This window comes from Acanthisitta chloris, unplaced genomic scaffold (assembly GCF_000695815.1).
Source record: "Acanthisitta chloris isolate BGI_N310 unplaced genomic scaffold, ASM69581v1 scaffold17052, whole genome shotgun sequence".
NCBI lineage: Eukaryota > Metazoa > Chordata > Aves > Passeriformes > Acanthisittidae > Acanthisitta > Acanthisitta chloris.
The window spans coordinates 1-16,110 of NW_008660065.1; the positions used below are offsets into that span (position 1 = coordinate 1).

General features: G+C 37.8%; 1 protein-coding gene across 1 annotated transcript in view; it reads right to left on the reverse strand.

The window, feature by feature from the left end:
- Positions 1 to 25: 25 nt before the first annotated feature.
- The window catches only part of ROBO1 (roundabout, axon guidance receptor, homolog 1 (Drosophila)), a gene marked incomplete at both ends in the record, with an annotated part of 62,323 nt that continues 46,238 nt past the window's right edge, over positions 26 to 16,110 (reverse strand). Inside the window, 5 exons of the mRNA XM_009069678.1 lie at positions 26 to 247; positions 1,136 to 1,347; positions 2,381 to 2,689; positions 10,203 to 10,355; positions 12,402 to 12,811. Coding sequence (XP_009067926.1) covers positions 26 to 247; positions 1,136 to 1,347; positions 2,381 to 2,689; positions 10,203 to 10,355; positions 12,402 to 12,811 — 1,306 coding nt within the window. The remainder of the gene's footprint in view (positions 248 to 1,135; positions 1,348 to 2,380; positions 2,690 to 10,202; positions 10,356 to 12,401; positions 12,812 to 16,110) is intronic.

Genomic DNA, 16,110 nt, shown 5'->3' on the forward strand with positions numbered 1-16,110 from the left:
GATGGCAGGAGGGGCAGAGCTTCACCGTCTCCTGATGAACCTCTTTTGGGGTTGAAAGGGTGTGACTCCACCAGTCTATTTTCCTTTCACTCTCCCTGATGCTTCTTAGCCTCTCTACTTCGTCCTCGAGCTCTGCCACCAGGAACAGCAAATCATTCACCATCGTATGCAGGTGTGACTCACACTGTCCTCTGAAACTAACTCCAGACCGAGGCACTCTGTGCTCAGTGACCCGGACAGCTGCATCCTGCACAGAGGGTTCTGTTTGGGTTAGAACATAAGTCCTGGTGGCAGCAGCAACAGTTTTCACTCACTTTGAAACCATTGCTGGGTCTAGTTGAGCTGCAAAAAAAAGGAAAGCAGGGGCTGGTTGTGCCCTTCCTGCTCACCCTGCCTGCGCTAACTGCCCGCCCTGCCGTGCCTGCTCCTGTTCACAGTGCTCTGGGTCATTGTGCTCCCTGGGGCAGGTTAAATCTCCTGCCAAAGAGCATCTCCTGCCCCGGTCAGCTGTGTGAGCCTCCCTCAGGCAACCAGCTCAGCTCCAAATGGCTTGACTTCCTACACATATGGACAGTGTGTTCTTGAATTACTACTTTCAATTATGCACAGCAGTGTGACTGTATGTTGGACACCCTTTCTACAATCAGGATTTAAATTGAACTAATATCAATAGGCAGAAAAAAAGAAACCCTGTTTCCATTCCCCCCATCTACTAGGTTGGCTCCCTCTGCCTGATGGCAGGAGGGGCAGAGCTAATATCAATAGGCAGAAAAAAAGAAAAAAATGCTTATGTCTTAATAGCTAATAAAATTAGAAAATGTGAAAGGTGATGCCACTGTATTCTTAGGTGCTCTTGTTCTTTATTTTCACTTTTTAAGGAATCTGCATAATGTAAAATGACCTTTAAAATATCATATTTATGCAAGTTCTGTTCAACAGGTTTTAGTGTGGTGACAGTTACACTACGCTATGGTTTGGACACATTCTTAGTTTCTTCTCTTGGATTGGACATTATATTAATAGCTAAATGTCCTAATTTTTCTGAAGAGAAAAATTTCTGGTTCAAAAGTGACTTCTGTCTAAGCATCTGTCTAAGCACACAAAATAACCTTATTCTAGTCATCTTCAGTATTACAACTACAGTTACCTCCATCTCTTCTTCTTCCTCTTCTCCTTGTTCATATGCTCCCAGTACTTGCATTTCTGCAACATTCCTTCGGGCTAGATTTGCTTGATCTGCCCTCTGTCTACCTCCTGATCCTCTTGACGACATAGAGCTGGAGGAGCTGGGATCTCTAGGATTATTTGATGTTGGAAACGTTGGTCTAGAATATGGCAGGATGTCCTCTGTATAAATAAATACATACATTGTTATGTTTACAAGCCCAGAGATACTGTGAACCTAAAATTTCTGAATGCAATTGATTTATTTTTCTTTTTATGGATCTCAGAAGGTTTAAAGCGATGCCTGACAGGAATATGAAACACACTGTTTCCGTAACAGCATTATAGGAGCTTTCTCAAGGAAATTTATAGTATTTACATGGCAACATTCACCACAGAAATACTAATTCATAATTACTGTCCTCTTCATTTCAATTTAGATCCCTGCTCTATGTTCTTACAGTAAAATGAAAAAACCCCATTGTAGTGTATTTTTGACATGACTGAGTAGGAGGAAATGACAATACATGCACGACACAAGGATCTCATTCTGTCTAAATATTGGACTCCACATTTCTTGGACTGAGTTTAAAACCTGATTAGTGCCCATTTCATTGCCGTCCTCTATGGTAACCTAACACTTCTTTACAGCAATCCACTCTAACCAAACTCTTACTTATGTGCCCATTAACCAACTTACTACCTGATCACACCTGATATTATCTCTGAATATTTGTAGGAAGAAAGGACCAGGCATTTAAGACATTTGTATCTGTGTTGAAAGTTTTAGTGAACACTTTGCAACTTCCATTAATCACATTCCATTAATTAGTGATTTTAACAACTTCCGTATACAAGAGATCATTTTGCTTAGGTCTGACTCATATAATGCCATGTCAGTATTTATAACTAGACTATGAATGTGTGGTAGGAACAATGTCAGTGATCCTGACAACTCTTCAAAATTTCTGTTTCGGCTTCCTCAGCAATAGCTTTAATACATAACGGGTCTAAGGATATTTATGTTTTTCATAAGCTTGTATTTCTGTTTTACTCTAACAAGAACCTGCAATGTTACCTACATTAGTACTGTATAATTACAGTAAATGGTGTCAATTCAGCATATCCAACTTCACTTCAGCAACCTGAAAAGAGCTGGCCTGTTCCCTGTGATCAACACCCAATACTTCAGCAAACCCAGAATAGGCAAAATAACCTTGAAGAAGATGACTTTTTGCTGGTGTGCCTTCTCGTTTTGGTGCTTTGTTTCCTCGCAGCTTCCCATCGTTTTGTTGTTCCTGTGATTCTCTCCGCTCTCCCAAATTTGTCCGCACATCTGAATGCTGTCTCCCATCCACCCCATCCCTCCCCTTGTAGCTTGCTCCTTTCCTTTCTGCAGATCTGTCTGTCCTCGCTTCTATAGAAGCAAGTTTTGGCAACATGACTGGCCGCACCTCCAGCTGGGATTTGGACTGAGCAGTCGGTGATTTTATAGCTGGAGGTGGCACAGGAGGAGGTGGCAAGTCTACAAAGATGAAAGAGAATAATAATTACAATGACATCATACACTAGTGAAATTAAGAAATAATATTTAACTTGAACTAGAGAAACAGATGCCCTGTTACTTTCAGCCCTCCCTCTGCCTTTCTCTCTCCACTCCAAAAAGAATTATGCTAGTGTTAAAACTGCTGATGGGTATTTTTCCAAAGCTTGAGCTTTAAAAACACAAAGTAAGACCTCTTACTGCCTTTTCAAATCCCAGTATTTTCTTAAAAATCATTACCAAAACTGTATTAAACTTTAGGCACTTGGACATTAACCTATCAGTTATGGATATCAACATAGAGTTAAGGATATTAACAGATCCTTGCTAATATGTATAAGTTCTGCTAAGTCCATTCAAGAACATAGAAGCTTGTGCTGTAATTGCTCAAAGTCTCCAGTGTAGTGAGCATTAAAGCAAGCTGGTTGGGGTGTAGGCATGTGCATCAGAGGCATTGCTGACATATGTAAAGATAAACTATATTAATTATCGCATTCTTCTTTCGAAATAATAGGTTAAACTAACATACATATCCTTGATGTCTCTGGGTCTGTCATGAGATATTAAAAAAAGAATTCAGTCAGTCAATGATGTAACAAGCTCTCAGGAAGAATAAAGAAAGAAGACTTTTGAATTTGTCTCCTTAAATTAGCACAGATTAAGGGGTTCTAAAATTATGAAGGTTTTAAAATACTATTTATAAAGCATATATATATTTTACTTAGTTATATTTTTCTATTCCTGCATTAAGACATAAAACTAGAGTGTGCAAATGGTTCATCAGGATACAACAGCACTCCGCAGAATATAAAATGTGAAAAAGCAAGGAGGTAACAATACAAAAGCAGTTCACAACAAAGCTGTAGGAACAATTCACATGGATATATGAACAGGTTAAAATAAGTGAGATAAGAGAGATGTTTCTGAGGTTAATATTCTCAAGTGGGATTGCTAAAAGAAAATAATGGCACAATTAAAAAATGTAACTTCAGCATTTTAAATAGTGTGCATTCATTCTTCCTATTTCCACAAAAATCTTGGAGCAGCTGTGTTTTTCAAACACCATCACTATATGTACAGCTAATTCTCCATCTATTCAGGAGATTGCTTCAACTGAAATTTAACTAAATTGGACCAAGAATAAAGGTAATATTCCTGAATAAGAAAAAATAAGCATCTAACATATATGTATAAATTCAGATATGGCAGGTGCCAGACATTCTCTAGAGGTTTTCTAGTGACACAAACCACAAGTGACTTGATCTAACACTGTCAAAAGGTCAGCAATGCAGAATTCAGTGCTCTATGTAAGCTTACTGGGCATCATCCACCATTTTAAACTGGTGTCATATCTTGGAATTGTCCTTGACCCGCTCTAAACAAGACTGGAAATTTTATCAGTTGTGTGGACTGGAATGATGAGTAAGAAAGATGTCACAAGGTACATTTCATAATGTTGGACATACTTCAGGGAAATTATATCCTGCTGCATTAAATCCACTGTCTTGGTAAAAAAAACAAACCACAAAATGAAAAAAACCCACCATAAAATTAGCCAAAAAATCTAGAAAAATTCTTGTTCTAATTTAGAGATTGAATAAGGGACTAAATCCATGAAATGCAGAAACTTCTTTCCTTCTCTTCCTTTTAGTTACGAACAAGTTGGGCAACTGGCCTTATATTCCTTTCAGTTTCTGTAGGGTAGTTAGTTTGTTGAACTTGAACAGTTTGGGGAACATCAGTTTTAGACAGTAGCTAAAGGTAAACAATTGAATACTGTGACTTACTTTCAAGTATCTTACTTAACACTCGCTATTTGCAGATATCTTTTAAGAAAAAGAACTGTCATTTCCAAAACTTGAGAGGGCATAATGTAAATTGGCTGTAGGCTTGGATACACCAGGTGGCTAAATTAAAATGAAGCTGTTTCGGGAGAGGTTTAAGTTAGATAGGAAGATACTAGGTTAGGTTAGATATTAGGAAAGGGTTCCACAGCCATGCAACCTTAAGTCTCAACACCTGCTGCAAAAGTCAGCAGTCGACTTCGGACAGAAGTATAAAACCTCTTACAATAAGATAACTACGTGAAAATTTGTGTGAAGTCTGCCTAAGACATCAGAGGTGTGTGTAACATGTTCCTTGAAAGCCCAGTGCATAAGACCATGTCAGATCCAGACCAAAGCTTACTGAGCACAAGAACTGTTTGTCTAAAGCAAGGCTGGAGATGGTGATGATCCTCATCTTTTGCAGAGTGCTTTTAGTGATTATAGAACTTGGACAGGATTTAAAAAATAAGACAAACTCTGCATTAGCCTGTGCAGATTCAACAATACTTTCCTTTCTGAGGAAAACTTTCTTCTCATGGTATGTCTCCTCTCAGAAGAGGACACACTGATTCAGATGTGGATGAAGACACTCAGAAGTGTAGGCTTCTGTAACCACAACTGTTACTGCAATATCTTGTGTCCCACATGCCCCACTCAATGTCTTTATTATAACAGAGCACTGAATAGCCCTTCTGTTGAGCCTGTTGATGTAAGAGGAGTGTAGGTAATTCACAGCAGCCTTTCTGGCCACCCTTGGAGCCTGTGTCCAACAGATGTGGCATGGCAGTGCATTGGCTGAATACCAAAGGAAGGGAACAGCATCTTTCCCATAGCCTATAAAATACAACTTGGAACAAACTACTTTTTTCAAGAATCATATCCAGATACACAGGACAATGAACAAAGTGGTGTTAGATCTTGACTATGGAAAGGAAAGATGCATTGCTTTAGAAAGTTTCATAAGCTGGCAGTAGCTCTATGGTACAGTAATAAGTAAAAAAAAGGCATATTCTCTTTTGAGAACATTTTTGCAACCTGCAGGGAAACTATAAAAATCTTCATTATAACACAGTACTTCTCACTGAGAAGAACCCTTTACAGAGGGAAAAAAACCCACCCTTTTCAGAGGTCAACACTATTACTTCCATATTTTAACAGCTCAGATCACAGAGAAATTCCAGATTCAATCTGCCTCCTCGAGTACAAACTGGCACACTTCTTATTAAAAGCAAAATGGAAGCTTCCATTGTATGGAATAAAAAATAAATCACCAAGCAACATCAAACCAATATAAGGAACTCAGAAGTATTTGTTAAAGGTCAGCTGTGCTCACATGTTTCATTCATGTCTATGTATTACTGTTATTCTGCTTCCCACGTAACTCAAAGAATTAACGGATGCCATTTTATAGCACAGTCTACAGGGGAAACCTTCCATGTATCTCTTTTGAAAAGAGTGATGACAATTTTCTAAATGAGAACATATACAGGAATCATGGCAGAAGCAAAGCATCATCAAGGAAAAATAATCTGCAAAGTTAGTTTGACACTAAAGTGGAGAAAGCAGAAATAAGCACAAAAAGATAAATTGTAAGGAGGGACGTCAAATGAGGGAATTAGGCCTTATTAGGCAACTCACTCATTAAACTCTATCAGGCTGTAGATTTCTACAGTCATACCATGAAGAAAACAGCAGAGTTACCGATTTGATGTAGCACTGGAGAAGATCCATGGAAGTATTCAAGGCTAGGCTGGATAGGGCTCTGAGCAACCTGGTCTAGTGGAACGTGTCCCTGCCTATGGCAGAGGGGTTGGAACTATTAAGGTCCCTTCCGACCCAAACCATTGTATGATCCAATAAGATACAAAGTGATTCTTTTACTATTGCCTGTTTATGCAGGTCAGCAAAACTCAAGATTGTTTCTGACATGTAAAAAGCTTTAAGAGCACTTAGGATTCCTAGACACATGATAATTATTCATGTACTGAAGTTATTTTTATGCTTTGTCTTTCAAGAAACATAGCTCAGACTGTACATAATAATTGGATGAACAAATAGATACAGTGAAACCCAATATGATGCATAAAAGCAGTGGGTTGTTGCTTTTTTTTCACCTTTATTTACATTTACCTAATGCTTTTATCAAAACAATTTTCATTCCATAAAACCTCCCTCTGTAACAAACACAGTAGTTACAAAATATCTCACAGTGGACTGAGAAGTAAGGACTGCGAAGAGGGCAGGTGTCTGAAAATTGTTCTCATTCAATGACAAGCTGATTTTTAGCAGAGGGATGAAATGCATTCCTACTTAATTTCTACCTTGCTGAAATTTGTTTTTTACAGAGTAGATTTTTTTATCTGGCACAGGCAGAGGGAGACAAAAGTACAAAAGATGTTGGCATGCATAAAGGCTTAACATTTCAAAGTAAAAATTTGAGGAATATTTGGCAGATGTTCAATTGCCTTTTGTGAGAAATTCAGCTGCCCTCACATCATGTCATGGATAACACAGCTAAATAACTCAGCTACAGTCTCAGCCAGTTAGTTGTGAAAATGTTTAGCATTTTTTCCTTTGTCACCTAGAGATTTAAAAGAGAATCAGGATTTAAAATCTCATGTGAACTGTCACTGGAATAATTTCTATTGAAAGACCTACTGAATTGAAACAATGGAAAAGTACTTCTATCCTTTTTGTCTAAATGCTTACAATTCTGAGGACTTCTAACTACTGATAAATCAATTCAAGACAGTTCAGAAGAGACATTCATATATATAATTTAGAACAAACATTCTTTCAAAGTTTGGTTTCTTAAATTAAATATGTAAGTAGGTCAGGCAAGGTTGAACAAGGAGGATACATCTGCTAGTTGGTTCTTGTAATGCACTCTTAGTAGTTAACTCTCTTAAAAGGCTAGATGAAGAGCAATTAAAAATTCATACATTTTAATCCCTACCACCTACTGAGCAAAGATTTCTAGCAACAAATATGAAGAACATTTCACCGCCTGGAAGACTGCAAGGAACAAAACAACTGAGCTCAAATCACGTTCCACATAAAATAGCAACCAATTTGAACTATAGCTCACAGAAAATACAAAATTGTTACTACTTGTACAACGCAGAGTAGGTCAGGGTGCACTCTTATTTAAAAAAGGGTAGTAGTAGTACACCTTGTATTTCTATATCAGTAACAAACACACCTTCAGAAATACTGATCTTTTTCAGAAATCCTGCTATATAAAAAAGTAAAAATAGATAATTTTTTTAAGACTTACATATATTTCTGCTGATAATACTCTTTGGCATTTTCAGCCATTCATGCAAACATTTACTTTATTTATATATCCCTTCTGCCAACTAATCATTAAAATTCCTCATGATACCAGTATTTCATGAAACTCCAAGCAAACACCAAATCTCATAATTTGGGAACAGCAGAAAATTCCTTATGTTGGAGAGCAAATTCCATTTTAAAGTCTGAGAAAGTAATGAAGCATTGTATTTTTCTCTTTTTAGTATTCATTGAATGCTTCTAGCCACCAATAAATTCTTGAATTCAGAATATCTGCATTTTTTCCCTCTACTGCAAACACACGTATGTTCACCCACTATGAGGAAAAAACTGTCAGTATCAGGCATTCCCTTGTAAAAAGGACAAATCATAGTGTGACATCAAGCCAATAGAAAAACATAAGTATATCTGGAAAAGGTCAATTGTGTTTAAATGCTTCATTCATGCATCCTTATCACTCTTCTCCACGTAAGGAAAACAATTAGTAGATGTTATTTTATAGCTAATTCTAAAGGGACAAAATATACTAGGTGTGGACATTAAAATGAATGGTTAAAATCTACAGTGAGGTTCTATATAGCTCTATGTAAATACAGTGAGGGGGGGAAAAATAAAAATATCAAAACCAAACAAACCCTTTGACCTTTGAACTTGGTTTTATTACATCTGCAGAAATTAAAGCCATAATTTGCTATGCCCTGAATGACCACACTGCACTGCACACTAAAGAGGTTAGTGGAGATTCTTACCTAATTAGAAAATATGCTGAAGGAAGCAGGTGCTACATAACACAAAACAAATATTGATCATGATTGTCAAATCTGTTGCAATATCGAATAACAATGCTCTATGATTTAACTCTGTATAACTACTTTCACAAAAACCTGTCATCAAATACAGGCCCAACTCTTATTATCCTTGTGTTAGAAGCAAATGGCCACATAAAACTCCTGTCCAGATTTTATTTCTGATGTCCTAGCTGTTAGTACCAAGGTTTGATGCTTTGCCAGCTATTCAGTTAAGAGCATTCTCTTCAAGAGAATAAAAGCTGACAAAATGTCAATAAAATCTTGTGAAATGCCATTACAAGGGTCTCATAAATGTAACGTTTCTCATACAGTTTTGGGATTTACACCTTGTGTTGTCCTTTCACAGAAGCAAACATGCACAAAACCACTGTAATAACCTCTTGATATCAGATAATATTTCAACAGCTCAGTTTCCCTGACAGAAGGGGCCTGGGCATAAGCCAAGAGGCCCAGGTGCACCGTGTCATGCCGGTATTTAACGCAGTCTAATATTGGATAGATGCTACTGAGAGAAAATACTCAGAATAAAGTACAGATAATAGCATGGACAACCACTCATTGCTAAATTACTTCTGCTCACTGTGCTTTGAGCTTTGTATTAAATTTTTTCATCAAGTGGCAGGAATCATAGTGAGAAGTGGTTCAAAACTCCCATCTTGTAACCCTGGATAAGGATCTATAATATTAAGCTTTCATATGATAATGGCAAATGATGTCCCTCTTTGAAAAATTTGAGGCTGGTAATGAAAGTCCTAATAAGATTGTTGTTGCAGAGAACCAGGAGGTGGGGAACGATGCCTTTCTTTCCCCTACCTGCCCCCGTTAGCAAATTCTGCAAACTTGACAAGATGGGTTAAGTCTTGGAGAATTTATCTTACATGAATTTCCAACAAAGCCCGCAGGTTGTTTTATAAAACTGGAAGGTAGTGCTTTAATAAAAGCTGCACCACCTGAGGCATTTTCATTAAAGGCTCTCTCTAGACAACATCACAGTGTTTGCATTATCCTCCTACACTCCCAAGAGAATACAAGCACTACCTTTTCAGCAAGAGTTGATATTGTGTGTGAAGGCACGAGAGAAGATGATTAGATTTTGCCTTTTACTCTCAAAGTAACTGCCTGCAACAATGCTGTGGTCAGGATTACAATTCATTGATTTGTGCTGTCCACCATTTGAATGTTAAATTGCTGTCGTTTTTGTCAGGAAAAGATACATTCTGAAGGTTCTAATAGTCAGTCATGTGAATGAAGATTTTAATCCTAACCACACATTATTCTCAATGACTGTACTATTTATGCTATCTGGGCTCTTAAATAATGATGGTAATTAGCCGATTAGGACACTATAGAAAACAGGTGCAAGGCTCTGGATTGGAAGCACTGATGTACATTATTAAGGAACTCTGGCATTTAAAATGATTAATCTGTTCAGCGTGTTTAGCAACAGGAAACACAAATCACTGAATTCTGAAACATAATGCTATCTCTGTGAAAAATTTTCACACATGTGCTGAATGCCTATTTAGAAAGGTTCACTGACGATTTCACCCATTTCAGTGGACTCACCATCTGTGTAGACTTCTCTGCGCAGAAGTCCTGGCTGGTGTTTTTGCTTTTTGGCAGGTCGGACCTTCTGTATTACAACAGCACTCATGTTGCTGTCAGTAGATACAGGGCTGGTGGGTCTAGGACAGTGTGATGCGTGAAAATGTCTACGGCCTGGAAATTGTTACAGAACAATAGCTATTATTTTTCTTACCTAAAATAAGACCGTACATACTTGCTCTTTTTTTCACATCAGAATGACTTAGCTATATAAAATCTAAAAATACACTGTTGGAACAATAATACAACTCATCCAGTTTTAGAATGAGCTGTAACTAAGTCAAAGTATTTGATATCCTATCAGCAGGCAGCCTGGCTTAGTTGCATAGAAATTATCCAGCTGCATGATTGCTGGTAGCTCTTGCCTCAGGAGCATGAACTCCAGGCAAGCACAACCAGGATTCCCACTCAGCAACTTTCTGAAAACAGCAAAACATTTCCCTTTCAAGACAGGTTTCACCTCCCCTAGACTGGGCTGCACAAGGTCACCCATGCCATAAGCAGAGCAAGTCCCCAGTAAGTCTAAGGTACAGAGAGCTCCTTCGCTACTTTGAGTGAATTATCAGGAATGCACTGGGCTGTGTGACTGGCATTCTATCACAGCTTATTTGCAGAAAAGTAGTGTCATATTTTTAGGATGTGTAGTCAGGCACAGGTAAAAGCAATGTATCGAAATCACTGCACAACATGAACTTAAATGTTGCAAAATTATTAGCAATAGGATTTAAAAAAACCTTTTCTCAGTATATTAATCTACACACATGTAGACACAGAGATTTATATAAACTCATATGTACAAAATGGATAAAATCCTGGCCCTGTGGGTATGAATGGGAGTTTTGCCACCTACTTCAATCGGCCAGGATTTCATCCAGAATTACTAAATTACCTCCCCTCTCACTCTTCATGATGAACAGCTGTGTTGAAATGAAACAAAGGACTGTTAACTGGGAGAGGATATCAGAAATGGGCGGAAGGTTGAAAATCTGTGGAGTCAGGATGGACACAGTTGTGACAGAGTACCTCTTCTCCAGGTCTGGCAGTTTAATAGAACTGATTGTCAAAACATTCATGGATCTGCCTGAAACCTGCATCCCAGCCTGCATTATTTCCATTCCTATTTCTTAGCTATAACAATATCTATGTGGTCTAGTCAGGTTACTGATTATCTGTAAATATCCAGTGTTACTAGTACCCAGTATGTTGTAAAACATGAAATGTTTCAAATATTATGTTTCATATCTCCAATGGTGATACAGGAGAAAGGGAAAAAAAAACCTCTATGCATAAGGCCTTGCTGCATGTGTATGATCTATAATATAAACTGCAACTCGTAACATCTATGTGGTCTAGTCAGGTTACTGATTATCTGTAAATATCCAGTGTTACTAGTACCCAGTATGTTGTAAAACATGAAATGTTTCAAATATTATGTTTCATATCTCCAATGGTGATACAGGAGAAAGGGAAAAAAAAACCTCTATGCATAAGGCCTTGCTGCATGTGTATGATCTATAATATAAACTGCAACTCGTAACAGCTGTCAAATTATGAAACCAACACAAAGCCAGTTCATCCCAATAATACAGCAGTAAGAGCTCCAACAGCATTCTTCAAAAGATACTACAATATTTTTTTTTCAATCCAGGGGAAATATGACTCTAAACATTTACTATTTATTCTCAAAAGATACCACAATATTTTTTTTTCAATCCAGGGGAGATATGACTCTAAACATTTACTATTTATTTAGACATTTCAATGCAGAGGGATTAAATCTTCTCATGAAGAGTGACTGAAAACACTGGGAGCCTTACACTGGGAAAAGATAGAACCCTGTAATTCTTTTTTGGCTGTGTCTTTTTTTGTTATCCCCCTCATTCAATTCTGGGTGCAAATCCACCAGAAGGATTGAAGTTTGTCAATAAGCAATGAGACCAAAAAATCAGGAACTACTTATGACAAACAATGTAGAGCAGCAATTTATTTGAACTGTTTCACCAAAACTCCTTTTCTGACTCTTGCGCTAGTGTAAATGCACAGCCTCTACACCTGAATTTCTAAACATTCTAAGAACAGGAATTCAGAAAGCGGCTGTGGATAGATTCATTTCACAATGGCCACATTTTTTCTTCTCCCATCAAACAGAGGAAAACTCACCTCCTGCTGCATCATGCATTTGACGTCTGGCTACTTTCAGACCAGCATATTCCGCAGCTGCGGCGACGGCCTGTGCAAAATCTGCATCAGTAAAAAATGATCCATCAGAAGAGCTAACGCTAGACCGCCCACTTGAGATGTTATCTTCTTCGGAGGCTGAACCCCAGCCATTGATCATGGACCCTGTTACAGAGCTCTCCAAATCCCCAACGCTGGAGGCAGGGGTCTGCTCAAGGCCACGCAAAAGGAGCCTCCTGTTCTGCATCTTCGCAACCTCCATATCGGCCTCATCCTCTTCCTCTTCTGGTGCGTCAGTATCCATATCAGAGACCAAGGGCCCTGAGATATATCCGTAGGTATGTGGTGGGGAGATGGGCCTTGGAGGGGGTGGAGGACTCACAGGTTGACGTCTGCATAAAAATACAAGGGTGAGAAGAACTGAAGTCACATAACATAGTCAGAGGAAATAGTAGAATGATGAAAATACTTTATACCTCAACAAGCCTGACTTACCTTTTTAAATCAAAAGAACTTATATCTGAAAGGTTCAGGTTTGGTTTTTTCGTTTTTATTTTTGCCACAAATCAGAACTGACAGCTATGCAGTCTGAAATCTACTACAAAGAAATCTAATTTTTAAATATGGTTCCTTTATCACTGATTTTAATGAAAATGGGCTTATTTTGCAAAAAGCTGTTCAATTTCCCTTAAGTAGCACAAGTACAGCTGGGCAAAGAGGTGGTCACAGATCCTGTTACTATTAAAAAAAATTGTGCACTCTTAAGAGTATGAGCAAAAGAAATGTCTGTATATTGCACTGGAAGCTTGAAAACATCAATTGTGAATAGACGCATCTATCCAAACAGATCGCTCCATGAACAGTACCTTCTCTCTACCCATGCCAGTGATTCAGAAAGATATGAAAAGAGAGATGGTTGGGCTAGATGACAGAATAAATAAAGAAAAATCTCTACAGTAATCTTAGTTCTAGGCCTTATGGATACCAAAAGGCATATAAATGTATGGGTTAATTTATTTTGATCTTAATTTGTCAGTAATGGTGTATCCAGTTTGAAGAGGCCAAGTATTAGGTATCCTTAGATCAATGTTCAAGTTCTGTTTATACTTCACACAGAAGTCCTGGGTAGCAACATTGTCAACAGCTCTTCACAGGGCCACAGAAATGCTCTTCAGTTGTCACTTGTCTGTTAGAAAAACATACTTGCTGTAGCAATGGCTGTAGTGTTGGCTTTGTTCACCAGGAATTTCTACTGCAGTCTGCTTTGAAAATTCAACTTCCAAAGTAATTTTCCTTTGTCAACTTTGCCCTCTGATCATCTCATTGAGAAATAGTGACTCTCAGAAATTAAATAATTTCTTTTGGGAGGGACATGCAATTTTTATTTTTAATAAATGGGAAGACATATTGGTTTTGGAAGGAAATATTGGCAAGGAAAAGCCTAACTCTCTATGGCAAGAGCAGGTTGGAACCTCCCTGGACTACATCATCACGCCACTGTTTTTCACTTGCTGTATTAAGTACTGAACAGAATGAAAAAAAGGTCATTAGGGAATACCCAATAATCACTTAAAAACAACAGGCCCCTACCCCCAAATCCCAGAAGCCGTTGCTGCCCAGAAATCTCTACCTGCTTTGACTAGAGACCTTGCCCAATAAAGTTTTACTGTCTTAATTTAAAGCTCTGGTGACAATTGTCCCTGTGATATATTTCCCAGTCTTCCTATTCTCTAGGGTTTGGTACTAGAAGACAGGCAACTGGTTACAAAATATGTGAAGGTACTTGAAAATACAGCTTGGCTGCCAACCTTTAAGAATAGGCTAATTGAAAGCAGCTGGTTCATGGACATATAGAATTAACAATACTTCTTTCACTTTATCTGATGCAGTGATTCTCCTTTTAACAATGACATTGCCTAGTCTCTCAGCTCTCACTTTAACACTGATATCATCTGCTATCCCACTAAATCTTTAGTTTTTTTCTCTTCTTGTCGACTCTCCTAGGGCAGAGATCTCTATTTCAGTTTGCTCTATTTCTAGCAAAATATTTGTCTCCAGACAGAGAAATATTACAGTACATCCTCACCACCAGAATCCTACTCTAGATGCCTGGTTCTGATGAGAAATTGGGATAATATTCAGCAGAACTACAAGTAAAGCTAGTAAGAAGTATGACAAATAGTATTTTAGGTATTTTTTTCACTATAAACACACAATTTACAACCCCCCTGGAACTGATACAGAGAGACAATGTATTCTTAATTTGAAAGTATTGCCACACCATGTTCAAAACAGAACCCCCCTTCCAGAATGGGCTACAGCTGTTGAGCATGGCACACCCAACTCCAAATCAGCAAGTCCATGGGTCATATCCATGGTGTAAGATTGAAAAGGTAGTCAGCCAAGCCTTACAAATCACATAAACAGAATTATATGAATATTTTTAAAGTGGTAAGATGGATGTGGCAAAAAGAAAATAAACAATGTTTGATAAAGTAAGATAGAAAAGACAAATTTAGTCACTAAATTCTAAGACTTTCAGCTAAGCTCGACCTCACCATTGTAGGAACAACAAAATATAAATATATATTTTATTTTTTTAGTCCACAAAGTGAGTGAGTTGTATGCTCTAGGAGCTTTAATTGGAACACCCTTCCAGCTGCCTCTGCCACTACTTTTGATGACATTTATGGTGACTAGCCATGAGTAGAGCAAACTTTCTACTTCCCAGGCAGTTTCTGTCTGGTTATGCATGTTTGTGTACATCTGCTTCCATGTTTACTCCATTTTGTACACATCTCCCACTCCCCAGAAAAATCTCAGAGGTGCTGGAAAGTCACTCACAACATATTGCTCACTAGGATTTCCCTTTTTCACTTGAGTGTTCAGCTAATTTAACCTCTAAATAACCCAGAAAACGTAAGTGATTAAAGTAAACACTTCTGGGGACTAACATATCAGGGCCAATGGAAATTACAGGGAAGTATTATTAGCAACCCACTACACTCAGGAAGATAAAGGAAAAGATACACAGTACTGGAAGTGTTACCATAAAGAAAACAAACCAAGGCAGATCAAGTAGAAGTGGAGAGCAAAAGTAAAAGCAGATATAGGCCCTTTCAAAAAGGTTTCATAACTACTGCTTACTTAAAAAAGGGAACCATAAAGACGAACAAAGTTTTCAAAGAAGCATTCTGAAAAATACATCCATAAAAGTCCAGTAAGATATACTAATAAAATCAAAGTTCTACAGCCTACTCAGCAAGATCAAATTAATTTCATTGTCATAGGCCTTCATTTCACTAAAAACAGGAAGTATGGCTAGAATACTGCAGGTAAGTTTATACATTTGTGGTAAAAAATAATATGTGCAAACCACTGGAGGAAAAAATAATAAAAGAAACATAATTTGGGATGGAAAAGCTGTGCCTTCTTAATAAAAAGCAAGACAAGTAAGCATCACACATAAAAAGCCTGATTCCACATTCACTGCTTTATGGAAGAGAAAATGTGAGAGAGTATATGGAAAACACATTCTACTAAGTGCAACTCAGAGAAGAAACAAAATTTCCCTGTAACAAATACCTATCTTTGTTACCATTGGTAATTTCTTTAAGTAAGGATAAATGGAAATGGTAAAAAAATTTTCAAACACTAATTTCCTGTATTAGGATTAATGAGAGGAGGAAAA